This window comes from Monodelphis domestica, chromosome 2, assembly GCF_027887165.1.
Source record: "Monodelphis domestica isolate mMonDom1 chromosome 2, mMonDom1.pri, whole genome shotgun sequence".
NCBI lineage: Eukaryota > Metazoa > Chordata > Mammalia > Didelphimorphia > Didelphidae > Monodelphis > Monodelphis domestica.
In genome coordinates, this window is record NC_077228.1 from 146,343,779 (window position 1) to 146,357,377 (window position 13,599).

The 13,599-nt window shown below is 36.0% G+C and overlaps 1 protein-coding gene across 4 annotated transcripts in view; it reads left to right on the top strand.

Moving 5' to 3' along the window:
• The window catches only part of RGS7 (regulator of G protein signaling 7), a 742,720-nt gene that overhangs the window by 327,711 nt on the left and 401,410 nt on the right, over positions 1–13,599 (top strand). For all 4 annotated transcript variants that reach the window (XM_007481562.3, XM_007481561.3, XM_007481558.3 and 1 more), the window contains exon 3: positions 1,822–1,918. In XM_007481562.3, coding sequence (XP_007481624.1) covers positions 1,822–1,918 — 97 coding nt within the window. The remainder of the gene's footprint in view (positions 1–1,821; positions 1,919–13,599) is intronic.

The following is a 13,599-nucleotide window of genomic DNA, read 5'->3' on the forward strand; positions in this document are numbered from 1 at the left end:
AACAAGGGAAACAATACTTAGGTTATTTTCATCAAGGGTTTTGTTTGGATGATCAAATGATAAATGGTTGGAAGGTAATTTGGAAATTCTTGGGCACTTAAAAAATGTAGGGAATAAGTACTGATTTTGTTTCTAATTGAAGACTTTGACTTGGTCCATTATTCATGCCTGGAATTCAATCTTCAGTTCTTTCCTCCTTTTAGGATGCTTCTCGTCTTGTTAAGATGACATGAATATATCTTATGCTCCCTTCTCTGCTCCCTTCAGAGGAAAGTGTTTCCTTTCTCACATTTCAGTAGAGCTTTTTGTCTGTAGCTCTCCTTTGTTGTTATCATATTCTAGCTTATTTGATAATTTATTAGATACCCTTTATTAGATTACAAATTCCTTGAGGGAAGAATTTGTGTTGGTTTTGTCTTTATATAGCTAACACAACACACATTGCTTTGAACTAAATTGAATAGAATCGATAAGAAACAGCATTATTGCATCCTCTGAATACCCTGCCAAATAGAAAAATTGTGATTTCCCTTCTCAAAGTGGTATTATTTCCATATAGCAGTGAAAGTGGCCAAGAATTAGCAAAAACTTGATGAATCTGCAATATTCCTGAAATAAAAATGTTTTCTGTTACATAGATGAGAATGACAAGTGACCCATCTTTAGCAGAGAAGTCTTTTGACTGATTTTTTATAGTAGTGATATGAAGTTCTTCTGAGTCATCCTCCTGCCCTCAACCTATGCTTAATAGCCCATATATGCAAGACAGTCTGCCAAGGTTGTAGGTGTGAGGGTGATACCTTTGGCCCTTAAATTTGAGATGATGTATGCATGATGACTTACAGATTTGATAGGAATATCAGTCTCTGGTAAGATAAGAATTATTTCAAGGAGTCGGATCAGATCATGTTCACCTGAATCACATCTGCTTCATCATGGATTTATTGTCCAACTTCAAATTTGACTATGTTGAATAATCTCTACGTGCAGCAATAAATTGATATTGGTGCTGGACAAGAGGAACAAAGGTTGCTGTTGTCCAGCTCTAAGCTTCCAGGAAGCTCTCCCAGCTTAGATATTAGACTTAACTACAGATATTCTCTTGGAATTCCCCTGTAGGAAGAAGAAATCCAGGCAGATGCCTTTTAATCTTCTGTTTTCTTTTGCTTTGGGCTCAGTAGTGGTAACATTAATGGAGTGTGAATTTCACTTCAACAAGGGTTCATGACAATTTCAAAAATAAACACTCTCTTATCTTAGCAGTTATAACTTTGGAAAGAGCAAGAGAGGGATGTGAGACTCAAAGCAGAAAGCTCTGATTAATAAAGCAGCAATCCTTAAAATGGACCTTTTCTCTAACCGTTTTTTCTATCTTTTTTTTTCTAATCAAACTGAAAACATCAAACAAAAATGTCAAGAATAATCATGACATGAAATAGTTCTGAGTCTTGAAAAACTCATGCAGCCACTGGTTTTTCATGTTGTTTATGTAATTTTGTAGAAAAGAGGGAGGCAGAAGGGCTAGTGAATATTATATTGGATTTAGAGTTCAAAACACTTAGGTTCAAGTCATATCAGCTAGATGTCTCTATGTAACCTTATGCATGCCATTTAATCTATTTTTGCTTTACTCACCCATCTATTAAGTATAACAATATTTGTGATGTCTACTTCACAGAGTTTCTGTGAGGACCAAATGTAACATTATATGAAAAGTGACATGTGAATCTTAAAATATTTTATAAATATGAATTACATTTCTATCCTAGAGATTGTTCTGTATTTGAAGGGTAACGACATTCTTTGTTTGTGTGTTTCTAGATGGAAGATGTTATAGCACGCATGCAAGATGAAAAAAATGGAATTCCTATTCGGACTGTCAAAAGCTTTCTTTCCAAGATACCCAGTGTCTTCTCTGGTGAGACTCTTTTTTTTTGTCTACTTGTCTGTACATTTCTTAAGCATCAGTCATAATACTGCTCAGTTTATGTTTCAGCATTTTTTTTTGCTTAACTGCTAACTATAAGTAAATGATCAAGTATATCCAGAATGATATTATGGGATACCAAAGTATAAGAAACTGTTTTTTGATCCTGTGGGGGTATAGAAGAGAAAAGGTTAACTGATGACTGCCCTAAGATCATTATGTGGGAGAAATCACATAGCTGAAGAGTTCTACATGTTATAGGAGATGACATAGTCCTACAAAGGCAAAATCTTTTCCTGCATGTGACAGGAAGAGGGACTGATTACCAGAAAACTAATTCAGGCCAGGGGTCATTCAGGGTGAGTGAACCATGCTTTTTTTCAAATGCCAGGAGAGTTAGAATATGATTTCCTTGAGAGCAGGAACATTTTCTTTTTGGCCTTTCTTTGTGTTCTCAGAACTTGGCACTGTCTGGCAAAGAGTAGGCACTTAATATGTGTTAATTGCTTGATTGGTTGATTATGCCTTGGAGGGAAACAGCAGTGCAAGGTGTTTGCCAAATTTAAAAAACAGATCCTATTTAGAGTCAGAAAGGAATAGGATAAAGAAATTGCATTTAGAATATATATTGGAAACATGATTCAGGGATTAAAGTTGCATTCGGAAGACCCAGGTTCCCATCTTGCCTCTGAAATTTACTATCTATGCACATCTCAATGATCAAGAAATAACTTCTCTGGACTTTAATTTCTTCTTTAACTGGAAAATGTATTTGATGACAAAAACCAGGCTCTCAAAGTCATTGAAAGGCTTAAATTAGATAATATATGTAAAGCACTATCCAAAATTTGTAATATTATTTAAATATTAGTTTTGTTATTTTTACTTAAGTTAGGATGGGAGATTTGAAATGTAACTTTGTCAGAAATGAAGTGAAAATTGCCAATTATAAAGATATTAATCTGAAAATCACAAGTGTGGAAGTGATAGTTGAAGCCATGAGAATAGTTGAATGCTTGCAGGGATAGAATAAACTTAGAGAAGAACTGAGCCTTAGGGAATCTCCACAGTTAAGAAGTTCAATCAGTAAAGGAAATGGAGAAGAAATTTTCAGAGAGATAGATGAATCAGAAGGGTAAAGCTCTTTAGAGACTAAGAGAAGAGAATGATTTTAAAAGGAGATAATGATTACCAATCTCTGGTGTGTCAGAAAAATTAATGAAAATTATAAATGAGAAAGTCACTGGCTCATGTTGCTCATTAAAATTTGAGTCATAAAAGTATGAGTTTCTATATTTTGGAAATTGACAAGTGCTATCAATCATGGCTTATTGCTTTGTTGATTGTCCAGAATGATGAAAGGGATGAAGAAAATGATAATAATATAAAGTAAATTAATTTTTAAAATTTTATTTAATTGATTAAGAAAATTTTTCTATAGTTACATGATTCATGTTCTTTTCCTTCCCTCCTCCCAACCCCCTCCCATTGTGAATTAAATTTAAAAGGGTGCTGTGCTTATTTTTATTTTTCCTGGAGATCTGATGCCTCAAAATTTACCAACATACCTCTGAATATAAACTATGCAGTCAATATGCTTGCCAGTAAAAAAGGATAATGATAGCTAGAGAAAGCAAGAGAGTTAAATGAAGGTTCATCATCATCATCATCATCATCATCATCATCATCATCAGTGTAGCAGCAGAAATGGTACCAGTAATAGCAGAAGTAGTAGTAGTAGTGATTTAAACAAGGGAAACTTGTGTATGTTTCCATAAAAGAAAAGATCAATGGAAGAGCATAATACAGTGTGACCTTTGTGCATGCTACAGTTTCTTGGAGCCTCATTTCAGAGCTGGGTGGCAGGTGGGCATCAAACGAAGAAAGCAGCCCTGAAAATAGCTTGGTAAATAAGCTTTCAAACCAGAGGTCAGAGTCTTCCCTAAACATCCTGTACACACCAACCAAATAGTATTTAAATTGAAAAAGGATAGGGAGAAAATTGTGTCATCTTTATCTTTATATAAGACTATATGGGATACTCACAAATGCTTAGTACCTGTGGTTTGAGGGCTTGCCAAGTCCTTCTATTCAGTGCTGCTTTCTTCCTTTTGTGTCCACCTACCATCCATTTGTCGCCTGTGGTTCCAAGAAACTAGAGCATGCATAGTGGCCACGCCTGAGCAAAATAGTCTTGTTGGCAGGCAGGCTAAACCAGATCAATTGATAGATGATAGGTCTCAATCCCCTCCATGAGTTAGGGGATATCTACCCTAAGCATGTAAAAATCTTCCAGGCAGAATGGGTAGATATAAATAATTTGTTCCAACAGCTATGAAGGAAGCAGACGCAGGTATGGAGGGGATTTTAGAGTTTGGACGTTGAGGGAGCCAAGATTATTCATTGTTTCCCAAGCCATCACCAGTCATCTTGACTTTGGTTTTGTCACTAGAGTTTGATGATTCTTGAAGAGAGAGTAATGCCTAGGACTTTAAGTAACTCTGCCTCACTTAAATCTCATTTATGCACAAGTCAAAAGACATTACCCATACCATTTTATCATTTTTACAGTTTGCTATTTTACTAACTATTTTACTATTTTATTCCTACCCCAAAATTCCTCTGGTGATGGGCAAATGATAAAGCAGCATGTGTACATACACTGGGAGCTGTAGTCACAATAAGTGGCCCAAGGCAAAGTTGTCTTCTTATAGGAAGCAGCAATGGGATTTGGCAGTCCTCTGGGAGTCTAAGTAGCTTATTAAAGGACCACATTGATCACCTCCTGGCATGAGGAAAGGACAAGAAAAGGTACCCTAAAAATTGTCTGCTCGAAACTATTTCATCTAACCCTGGCCTGTTTTACCCTGTGTCAAGCAGGGATTTTTCCTTGTGGTCAAAACATGCAAAGCTATATACAAAAACTCTTACAAAGATGATTATATTCATCACTATTACATGGAATATGTGCGTACTTATGGACAACATGAAATCATGTATACCTGAAAGATGAACAGCTCTTTTTTCAAGAGAACTCAGCAGGTATTTCATCTAAATAGCAGCCTTAAATGAAAGCAGGCTGGCAAGTGATGGCCAGTTTACCAAAGTCAGAACTAGATACATGTGTTTCTTGGAAGGGTCATTGTGATGAGGAGTGCTGTGAAGATGGCATAGGTTTAACAATCAAATCTAATCTACTCCACAAGCTGTATGCCTTCCAAAAGGAGTGAACAATGGGCTCATGACAATGCAATTGCCACTTGCAGGAAAGTAACATACCACCATCATCAGTGCATATGTTCCCACCATGATAAAACCAGATGAGGTCAAAGAATTTTGTGAAGAGGTAGAGATACATCAACAGTGTGCCAATAGAATACAAGCTTGTAATTCTTGTGTGATTTTAATGATAGAGTAGAGTAGACTATTAGATATGACAGAGAGTCTTTGGAAATAATGGAGTATGAAATAACAACAGCAACAGTCACTTACTACTGAAGTCTCTAGTACTGAAGATTTGTATATTCTTGACCTCATCACCAAGACTCTCTTCCATTTGCCCAAATGAAAAAAAAATGTAGATGCACTCTAAAAGTAAATATTGGCATTTAATAGACTATGTCATTGTAGAGAGAAGTGGTAGACAGGAAGTGAGAGTGATGAAGACTATGTGTGGTACAGAGTGCTGGACTGATCATAGCCTCATCCTCTCAAGGCTAAACATTTGCATTCCACAAATGTGGTGGCAGCAAGGCAAGACCACTACCAGAAGATAGCATCAATAGATTAGAGTGCTTCTTAATGTGGGAACAGTTTGTTGTGGACATGGAGGGAGAGCTGAGCTAACAATGTAATTGGCAACACTGAAGCAAAGAAGTGGGCAACTTTCAGAGATTTGTTTTATAGCACTACATTTATTTATCTGGGCCAGAATACATACAAACATCAATATTGGTTTGATGAAAATGATGGGGAAATCCAGAAGCTACTAAATGAAAAAATAAGAATTCTATAGGGTTTACCAGCATGATTAGCTGGTAAATGATAGCTCATTTCTCTCTAAGAAGGCAAAACACCATCAAAAGTAAAATACAAATATAGCTTAGAGAGATGTAGGATTCTTGGATCAGTGAGAAGGCAGGTAAAATTGAGTTTTATGCTTTTAGTAACCACCCAAAGTGCTTCTATGATTCCTTGAAGGCTATTTGTGGGCTGAATCAAATCTTCCAGGTTACATGACAAGAGGTTACCCCCCCAAAGGAATCAAGAATACCTCCATTGTTCACCTCTATAAATGAAAAAGTAATAGGTTATCCTGTGACAAACTCAGGGCGTCTCTCAGTCATTTCTGGGAACATTCTTAACAGGATCCTCCTTAATAGACTTATCATACCCTTGGAAGATGATCACCTACCTGAGAGCTGATGTGACTTTGGAAAGGACCAACAAATGGTAGATATGGTTTTTGCTGTCTGCCAACTCCAGGAGAAATGTTAGGAGGAGAACAAAGGTATGCATAGAGTATTTGTCCATCTGGCTATAGGATTTAATACTGTTAGTCATTAGGGCTTGTGGATAATCAAAGCAAAAATTAGTTGCTAAGAAAAGTTCATGATGGTATGCATTCAAGGATTCTGTATAATGTACATTACTCTCATGCTTTCCCAGTCACCAATGAAATGAAATAGAGCTGAGTGCTTAGTATGACATTAGTATGACATTTTTCAGCAATGTTATTGGACTCCTTTGATGAGAATGAATATGGCATTAAGGTCAGCTTACTGTACTGTCAATAAATTATTTAACCTAAGAAAGCTATAAATCAACCCTAAAAGACTGATATTCGGTGCACAAATTTCTGTTTGCAGATGATTGTGCAATCATGCCAGCCTTTGAGAATGAGATATAACATAATATGGATTAATTTTCTGCTACATGTGCCAATTTTGCCCTGACAATTAACATGAAGAAAACAGAGGTTTTCCACCAGTCAGCACTGTGTCATTCATACACAGAACCACTGGTTATAGCAAATGGAGAAATTTTGAATTCTGTGGATAAATTCACTTACCTTGGCAGAATACTTTCTAGGGATGTTCACAAACGAGAAGAAAAATATAAGATGATCACTAATAGTTACAATAAAGGGATACTCAACACTGGTTGGAAAACAAATGAAGTCAAAGGATACTCACAAAGGTGGATCAGAAATAAATCAACAGAAGCAAAAGAAAGCATCTTTATGGAAGTTAAGAGAGGAAAGAATATCCAGTATGTGATATTTGCAAGTATGAAAAGTTATAGAGAAATCAAAGAAAAATAGTGATAAAAAGGTCTTGGGATTTTGATAGTTAAACAATCATTGGAATTTTCTGAGACAGTAGTTTCAGTTCTGGGGTAGAGTAATATATGCCAAACTGCAATCTGTTGAAAAGTGAGGTGACAGAATGGAAGCATCAAATATAGATGTTTCTTTTCAGAAAGTGGATAGTGAAAGTTTGGAAAAAGATGCAATATGATCACTTGAGGTGATAAGATCAAACTATGGATTTTTAAGGGAAGAGGATATCAAGGCAAAAGAGAAGGTGCTAATAGATGGTAACAGAATGAAGATGAGAAAAGGAATGAACATAGCACAAAGTTCCTAGGAGAAATGAGTGTTGGAATTGAAGAAGTCAAACTTAAGCCTTAGCAAGAAGAGCTACATCTTTATCTGAGTCTAGAAAAATAAGAGTAAAGACATAGATGTATGGAGAAAAGAAGCAAAGCAAACTTTCTAGGTATTATCCAATCAGGCAGTCAGCAAGTATTTATTAAGTATCTATTACTTACCAGGAGGCAGCTAGTTGGCTTAGTGGATAGAGCACTGGGCTTGGTGTCAGGAAGACCCAAGTTTAAATTTGGCCTCAGACAATTAGAAGCTATGTCACTCTGGATAAGTCATTTAACCTCTGTTTTACTTTACTCTGCTGGAGAAGAAAATGACAAATACTACAGTATCTTTGCCAAGAATTCCAAACACAGTATTGGTGTACAATGGTCCATAGGGTCATGAAGACTCAGACACATCTGAATGACTGAACAACAGTGTGCCAGGAGCTATGGCAAGTACTGGAGATAAAAAGAAAAGGGAAAAAATAGCCCCTGCTCTCAAGGAGCTCATCATGCAAACAACTATGACCAATAAAGACATTCAGGATAAAGTGGACACAATTAAGGGTGGATCAGTAAGAGTTTTTTGAAGAAAGCAGAGGTTTAGCTTCTACATGAAGAAAGCCAAAGATGACAGGAGACAGAGATGCAGTGGTAAAGTATTTCAGGAAGAGGGATAGTCAATGAAATTGAAGATTATATTATGTCCCAAAATTTCAGATAGATACTGTTCCCAAGGAAAGCAAATTGGAATGAACTGGGGGGCAGAATTGGGAATGATTTTGAGATCCATCAGCTGTGTAGAGAATTGACTTTTTTAATACTACCTTTATGTTGGAATCTACTTATTCTGGAAGAATATATTGATGATACTCCCTACTTCCTTCTTTCCCCTTGATATGATACAGCTTCAGTGAGCTTTGACCCCTTAATATAAGGCCATCTACTCTACATATAGCTTCCTTCCTAAGTGAGAAGGAAGACACTGAAAATAAAGCACATGCATCAAGAGTTGTTAGATTGAGGTATGTGTGTCAATGTATGAGTAACATAGTCCTTTTCTGTTGAAGCAAAAAAAAATGAAATAGCCTTTTTATTTAAAATATAGATGAAAGTGCACAAAGACAATCGTCATCCTCAGTTACCGAGAGACTACTACTAAACTAAAATTAAATTATAAAATCTAAATTGAGAATTAATTTTTGTTTCCTTTTCATATTTAAAATGTAAATCCAATACTACTGGACTAGGGCCTTAAGGCAGCACCATGTCATCTCATAAACAACGTTTTGGTCACTTATGCTTTGGTCTTTTATTTCCAAAATAAAGACCTAAAGGAAGAGTTTATTCATAGTTCTGCCTGAACACTTTTTACAATTTAATGTGTGACAAGTCTCAGAAATGATCTTAGAATTTTAAAGCAATTATATCTAGAGATTGAAGGAAAAAAAACTGATGTTAACGACAATGTTTGGTAGGAGCATATGGGAGTTTTCTCTGAATGAGTTCAAGAAGCCACAACTCTGGGTTCTAACTAGGGGTGTGCAGGAGTTTGCTCCTAATGGCCCCTGATTATTTAATTTTCAGTGCATATCTAGCTTGGAAGTTTGGAAATGCCACAAATCAAGGTTCTATTTGTTGTTTTATTGATTATCTAGACTTGAGAGTAATGGAGAAAAATATTAATGATGCAGATTAAACAGTATTTCATGCTGGACATTGGGGTTTTGCTGTTGTTTGTTGGTTTTGTTTTATTTTTAAGATACAATTGTTAAATATTTACCAGCACTCTCCTGTTCTATTTCTTCAGAATTTATTTGCTGTGGCCCTAAAACTTTTTGGCCATCTTCTTTGCTGGACATCAGTGTTTAAATCCTGATTCCTCTGCTATTATGAGTGTTGTTGTAGGAAGGGATTTGAAATTTAGTGTTATTCCTTTGCCCATCAAGAAACTCCTGGGATCTTGAGAATTTGGTGTGCAAAGTATATTGCCAGGATGATTCACACTCCAAAAACAATACATACCAATCCTCAGTTCATTTCAATTCAATTTAACCTTTTATCATTAAGTACTTTTTATTTAAAATTATCACAATGCTTGACTCTGGGGAAAAGGGCTATATAATAAATACAAAAGAGTTGGTGTGCTTTTGGAGAAGTTCTTGGTTCAACAGAGGCATGTAAGACACTTCTGAAAATTGAGAATAAAATGATTGTTCTCATTCATGAAGTGCTTTTTGTTTTTCAGTCTCGTGCAACTCCCAACTCCATTTTGAGGTTTTCTTGGCATAGATATTGCAGTGGTTTGCCTTTTCCTTCCCTAATTAATTTTACAGATGTGGAAATTGAGGCAAATGGGGTTAAGTGTCTTGCCCAGGATCACAAGCCTTCTAAGGTCTGAGGATCAATTTGAACAAAAGATAAAATCTTACTCCAGGCCTGACAATCTATTGCTTCACTTTTCCATAAGTATTTTAAGGTTTGCTTAAGTGATCTCCTCCCAAAGCAAAATGAAATAAATTAAATATTCTCATCTGGAACTCTGACAGTATAGAAAAAATGGGAAAAGAGGGGTTTTGGATTGAAGTTAACTTTTGGAGAGAAGTTGTGTCATGACATCAAAGAAGAGGAGGAAAATGCATCAATGGAATAGAAAGCAAATTAGTTCTTCCTAGTAGGTAGGTGAAACTTTAGCAGCTGATTAGAGGAAGGTCATGATCAGTAGATGACAATCTTTCCCCCTCAGCCAGCAAGCATGGTGGCTAAGGGATGCCTTCTATTTTTTTTCCTCTCCATGATTAACTGATCTTTTTTCTGTTTCAAACCCCATTTAGGCAGAATCTCAAATTCTCTCTCTAGGGAGCCTTCTCATTAATACCTAGATGCTTGTAAAAGGGGCTATAGAAGCCTTCCTACATTTCTTCTTCTTTGTAATGCCTACTTTATATTGTTACATTTTATATATGTATATATATTATTTATTATACTTTAAATTGTTCTAAGTTCTTCAGAAATAATATTTCATTTGATTCCCCACTAAGCTCTGAAAGGGAGTTAGTTGGTATTATGATCCCCATTTTAAAGATCAGAAAATAGGTAGATAGAGGTTAAGTGACTTGCATAACATCACACAGCTATAGACTAGATTTGAACTCATGTCTAGTAGACACTAGACCCTAATATTCTTTCTATTAAGCTACCTCGGTAGGTATAATGATAGCATCTACTTCCCAGAGTTGTAAAGATCAAATAAATGGACATATGGAGAGCTTTGAGAACTTAAAGTGTTATATAATTGTTAGATATTATGCATACCTGGCAAAGATATTTGTGCCTGACATAAAGGATGTTTTGTGTAAAGCCCAAATGAAAGAAGCATTCTGTATAAGCAATGTGTTCTTCCCTGTGCTCCTGTTCCTGAAATTTCATGACTTCTAACATTTTAGTTGGGGCTGCTTTAGATTTAGCAAAATACTTGAGCAAGAATAAAACAGGATGAAATAACATCAATATGCCAAAATCTTTACTGTTGGTAGGATTGTCCACAATGATGAGATCATGGGTCCATCAAAGTATGGCATACAAAGTGCTGAAAACTATGTTGATTTAATAAATTAAAGATTCTAGTCCCTGTTTTCAAGTTCAGCCATAATGTTCTTCTTAGTCATCTCAAAGCAGAAAGGGAAGAAAGGACCCAAGACAGATCCCTTGGGTACTCATAAAGATTCCAAGTAATTTGCTGATAAGTAGTAATAAGGTAGAGATTCCAACAGTCAGAAGTCTGGAGAAGGAAGCTGAGTTGGGAACAGCTTGTGGAGAAGATCAGAATAGGGAGAAAGGGTGTTACACAGGAAGAACAGCAATTAAGCCAGTTTGACCAGGATGTGAAATTTGTGAAGAGGAGTACAATGAAATAAATCCATACAATATCTTGAGAATTGGGCAGTAATAAAAATAGCCATTCAGTGGCAGCAGCTTTGTTTGAAACATGGAACTGGGGAAGATCTAGCAAACATACATTTTAGCCTCTATAGTTACCAATTTTCTTTGCTTTTGTTTTAGGACATTCTCAAGGTTATATTATAATACTTAAACTTACTGACAATTTACATGAAATTAATTTCTTATTTTGTTTTGCCTCAAACACTGATGAGACTGGTCACACTGATAGAAATAGCACTCATATAAAAAGTATAAATTTTCCTATCCAGAATTTAATATAATTCCTCTGAGTATCATTGAGTTTTTATACAGTCAGGGACAATCCAGTGATTACATTATTATAGTTCATTGTGAATTAAACATCATTTATTGGAAGAGCTCTATTTTCCTCAGTGGAACAACTGTGCAATTACTTGGTGCCACCTATGTAAGTCCCAGCAGGAAAACCAGGATCCTCTCCCTTGTTTTTTCTAAGTGGCACAGGTTTCCATTAAACTTAACCCTGCCCATGCTTCAGAAGCAGCCTGTGGAGAGCATAAAAGTCTTCAGTACTGCCTGTTAGCAACTATCAAACCTATTCCCTTTTAAACCAGGCCATTTAACACATATGAAGGTTGAACTTGCCGAATTTATTCACAGGAACTAAGGAATAAATGAAATGAAAAAGATAATGTCTACTTCCCTAATTACCAAGTGCTGCAAAAGGTAGGAAAGAAGAAAAAGAGGGCCGGGAGGTGTGTAATGGTAGGAGAAAGTATGTAATTACAAAGTTTCATTCTGTTTTTCATATCCTGATATGATGTCTGCCTTTTTTTTCATCTTCAGTGAAGGGGTTTTTCATTGTAGACATGTAAAAACCATTAGACTTTTTGACTTTGATTCTCTGTAACTTTCAAGATTAAATATAAAATGTAAATATAAAACCCTTTAACAACCTAGCCCTTTCCTACCTTAAATAGCAAGGTTTGTTGTTCAGTCATGATTCCATTTGGGATTTTCATGGCAGAGATATTAGGCTGATTTTCCATTTCCTTCTCTAGCTCATTTTACAGATGAGGAAACTGAGGTAAACAGGGTCCACTTGCCTAGGGCCACATAACTAGTATGTATCTAAGCCTGGATTTGAACTCAGACCTTCATGATTCTAGACCTGGCACTTCATCCATTGTACCATCTAGCTTCTTGCCTTACCTGTCTTTTTATTCCTGACTCTTCTGCATTTACTCTATGATTGAGCAACAATACTTGCTCTTATGAGAATGCAAGGTCCCATTCATTCTTTTCCCAATTTCATTGGCCCTTTCAAGACTCAGCTCATAGCCTACCTTCTGCAAGAGGAATTTCTTAATCCTCCTCATTCCTAACGTTTTCTCTTTGATATTACCTTATTTTATACTATATATACCTTAAGCTACCTAGGTACTTATGTGTTGTCTCATTGCTTAAAATGTGAGTTCTTTGAGAGCAAGTACTATGTTTTTGAGCTCCTTTAAAAAAATCCTCTAGGACTCAGTATAGTGTCAGAATATATAATAAACATTGACTCACAATCATTGATTACTGAGTGGTCAGTTATATAGACATGCAAAAGGAAATAATTTGACCTTAAACACAATTTTTGGAATATTCAACAAATAATATTTACTTTAAAAATTAAAATCATCTATTTATATGTATATGTAAAACTTAAGAGTATAAACTCAAACATGGTGTGTTTTATCCTTATAAGGGCTCTATCTTAGAAGTCACTTTTTGGGGGGCAGCTGGGTAGCTCAGTGGGTCGAGAGCCAGGTCTACAGACAGAGGTCCTGGGATCAAATCTGAGTTCAGACACTTCCCAGTTGTGTGACCCTGGGCAAGTCACTTAACCCCATTGCTTAGCCTTTACCACTCTTCTGCCTTGGCACCAATACAGATTCTAAGGTGGAAGGTAAGGATTTTTTAAAAATCACTTAATTCTCAACTTTGCACATGAGAAAATTTGGATCCAGAGAGGTTGTGACTTACTGAATTTCTATCACACAAGGTGAAAATAACAGTCAGAATTCTAAACCGAGACTTTGGACTCCAAAACTGGT